Source organism: Octopus bimaculoides, unplaced genomic scaffold, assembly GCF_046866305.1.
Source record: "Octopus bimaculoides isolate indiv1 unplaced genomic scaffold, ASM4686630v1 contig352, whole genome shotgun sequence".
Lineage (NCBI taxonomy): Eukaryota > Metazoa > Mollusca > Cephalopoda > Octopoda > Octopodidae > Octopus > Octopus bimaculoides.
In genome coordinates this window covers 1,491-5,000 of record NW_028315601.1, presented here as the reverse complement: position 1 = coordinate 5,000, position 3,510 = coordinate 1,491, and the positions used below count along the sequence as shown (strand labels likewise).

Below are 3,510 nucleotides of genomic sequence, written 5' to 3'. Positions count from 1 at the left end.
CAATCTTCCATGAAAACATGTCTGGTCTTTGGGAAATATTGCCTTGTTTGGAAACAAGTGTGGGTTGGCAACCGGAAGGGCATCTTGCAGAAGAAATTCCATGAAGCACCTCACTCGTATGACTGTGATATTCACAGCTATCACATTGTATTTAGGTAAGGAGATTTTAACAGACACACACACACAGACACACACACACACAGTGTTCTCTGTCCACTACTTGACAAGTGATGGTGGATTGTAATGTTTACATCCCTGTAATCTAGTAGTTCAGCAAAAGAAACTGATAGAATAAGTACCAAGTTTAGAAAGAAAAAAAAAGAAGTACTGGGGTGAATATGTTTCATTAAATCATTCAAGATGGTGCTCCAGCAAGGCCACAGTGCAGTGACTGAAACAACTAAATGATACTACTACTCCTCCTGTTTGCTTCTTTTGTTGTGGAGGTTAGTTTTAAACCTAGGAATTGTTCTTTGTTCAGTCTGTATAAAGTGTGTCAATTGCTGACCTGAAACAATAGATAACAAATGTACTGAAGTAAATTGGCATTTTTATCTATGCTGTTGTTACTGTCATTGTTGTTTACTGAGTCAATGAGGAACAGTAGAGTTGGAGGGACACTTTAGAACTATGGTTTTCAGCTGGGGTCCATATAAGATTTTGTTGTTGAAAATTCATGTGCAATAAATTGGTTATACTTCTACAATACACAAAATATTTAAAATATTTTTTTATACAATTCCTAATATTTAATTATAAAAATATAATAGGATTTTACATTTATGAATTTGTTTTACTGATGTGAAATTGTGTGTTGAAACAGCTATTGCTATATTTTGAGATGGTCATTTTTTTTTCCTTGCCAAATAAATACATGCACTATATATATTCATTCTTCACTTCAGCTTTATTCTTATTCTTATTTTATCTTACGTTCATTATCTGTAAATCTTTCGACACACATCTGTGTCCTCTTCAGTGACTCTTCGATCCCATGTATATCCTCCTGTTCTGTTTAGTCCACACTGTCTGGACTAAACAGGAGGATACACGTGGGATGTAAGAATCACTTAAGTTGTCACAGATGTGTAACGAAAGATTTCCAGACAATGGACATAAGTTAAAATAAGAACAGTAATAAACAAGTGAAGAATGACTATATAGTGTATGTGTTTATTTAGCAAGAATAAAATATGAGCATCCCAAAATAAAACAATATAAAATGATTTCTAAACATCAAATGGGAGTCCATTCGAAAGTAAATTGGAAACAAAGGGGACCCCTGGTGTAGAATATCACTAGCTGCTGACCTGTTGAACAGTCAACAAACTGTTAATGGCCAGACCAGTCAGTTCAGTTAGCAAACTCTGCCTTCATTTGTAATCATGGTATTTGCTGATGAGACACTCAGCTATTAAAAGTTGAATATGACTCAGTGATTTGAGCATGTTGCCTGACTAGATGAGGATGATATATAGATATATATTCATAGTAAAGATAAATCCTGTCTGGTTACTTCTGCTTTTGTGTGTTTGATATAACTGAAGTGTTACTTTAATTAATAACTAACTAGATTATTTAGATTTAATTTCTTTGTCTTTTTGGTTCATTCTGCAGGTTTATATGCTTACATTCAAGCAAACCCAGAATCAGCAGCAGACTATGTGGAAGCTGGAAAACCTTTGGACAATTTACCAACATATACAAAAGAGCAAGTAGCCAAGCATTGTTCGAAAGAGACTAAAATATGGGTCACTTATAAAAACGGGGTTTACGACATCACTGACTATGTTGAAAGCCATCCTGGAGGCAAGAAAATTTATCTGGCTGCAGGGAAATCTATAGAACCATTCTGGTCACTGTATGCTGTCCATAAGAATTCAGAAATTTTTGCAATCTTAGAAACCTATCGGATTGGTAATTTTAAGCCTGATGAAGAGGATAGCAAAAAACCCCGGGATGTTAATGATCCTTATGCTAACGACCCAAAACGACATCCAGCACTGATTCCATCATCTATGAAACCATTTAATGCTGAGCCACCAGTAGAAATTCTAACTGAGAAATTTGTGACACCCAAAGAAATCTTCTTTGTCAGAAATCACCTTCCTGTACCAGAAGTTAATGTGGAAACATATCGACTTGATGTAACGACCGAAAATTCTAAGAGGACTGTAAGCTTGTCAGTGAAAGACTTGAAGAAATTTCCAAAACATGACGTCACATCAGTGGTGCAGTGTGCAGGTAATCGGCGGAGTGAAATGAAGGAAATCAAAACAGTAAAAGGCTTAAACTGGGGGAACGCTGCAATTGGTAATGGTATTTGGAGTGGTGTACGGTTAGTTGATGTCCTTAAACATGCTGGTATTGATTTCACTAATACAGGATACAAGCATATTCAGTTTGAAGGACTGGACTCAGACCCCACGGGAGCAGCCTATGGAGCTTCAATACCCATTGATTTGTTTAAAGTAATTCAACAGGATGTCATTCTTGCATATGAAATGAATGGGGAAGAGTTAACGGCTGATCATGGTTATCCATTACGTGTTATCATTCCTGGTGTTGTTGGAGCCCGTCAGGTGAGCTAATATACACACTCTCTTTTCCTTTCACTTTATCTTACTCACTATATATTTCTTTCTCTTTGTCTTTATCCTTTCCTTTTTTTTACCTGTCATGATCAAATATTTTATACAAGGATGTTAAAGACACAACCCTTGGCAAAGTTTAATCTAGCCCATGGTTCAGTTTTATATGAATAAAATATTTTTTATGTTTAAAATATTTTGCAATATATATATATATATATAAAATTACCATGCCTTCAGTATCAGAGCCGAGCAAAAATCATGATTAGTAGTTAAAAAGCTTGCTTCCTGACCATGTGGCTTTGAGTTCAGTCCCACTGTGTGGCACCATATGCAGGTGTTTTCTACTGTAGCCCTAGAGTGATCAAAGTCTTGTGTGTGGACTTTTGCACATCATCATTGTTGTCATCATCATCATCGTCAATGTGATGACGATGATGATAACGATGATGATATTCATCATCATCATCATCATCAATATCGTTTTAATATCCATTTTTCTTTGTTTGCATGGGGCAGGTGGAGTCTATTGAGGCAGATTTTCTATGGCTGGATGTCTTTGTTGTTGTCAACCCTCTCTTGTTTCCAAGTAATATTTCTCCATGACCAGACATGTTCTCATACAATATTAGAAATGAATGGCACTGCTTGTATGACAGTGATACTCATTTACAGCTATCATGCAATGTCAAGGCAAGGAGATGCAAACATGCGTGCATGTGCACACACACACACACACACACACACACACACACACACACACGTGCGCATGTGCCACGTGGAAGAATTTTTTCCACACATCTCTGCATATAAGTTTGCTAACATCTTATATTCTTGATCCCTTCATCCATTTACCTTGGCTTACATTACTAATAGAGTATTTTAGTAACAAATGCTCTTATAATACCTGAAAGACCTA

The 3,510-nt window shown here is 36.2% G+C and overlaps 1 protein-coding gene across 1 annotated transcript in view; it reads left to right on the top strand.

Annotated features, from left to right (window-relative positions):
* Positions 1-2,692, top strand: part of LOC106877713 (sulfite oxidase) — a 2,956-nt gene extending 264 nt beyond the window's left edge. The window contains exon 2 of the mRNA XM_089346893.1: positions 1,618-2,692. Within this exon, the coding sequence (XP_089203019.1) occupies positions 1,618-2,591 (974 nt within the window). The 3' untranslated portion in view covers positions 2,592-2,692. The remainder of the gene's footprint in view (positions 1-1,617) is intronic.
* Positions 2,693-3,510: the final 818 nt, after the last annotated feature.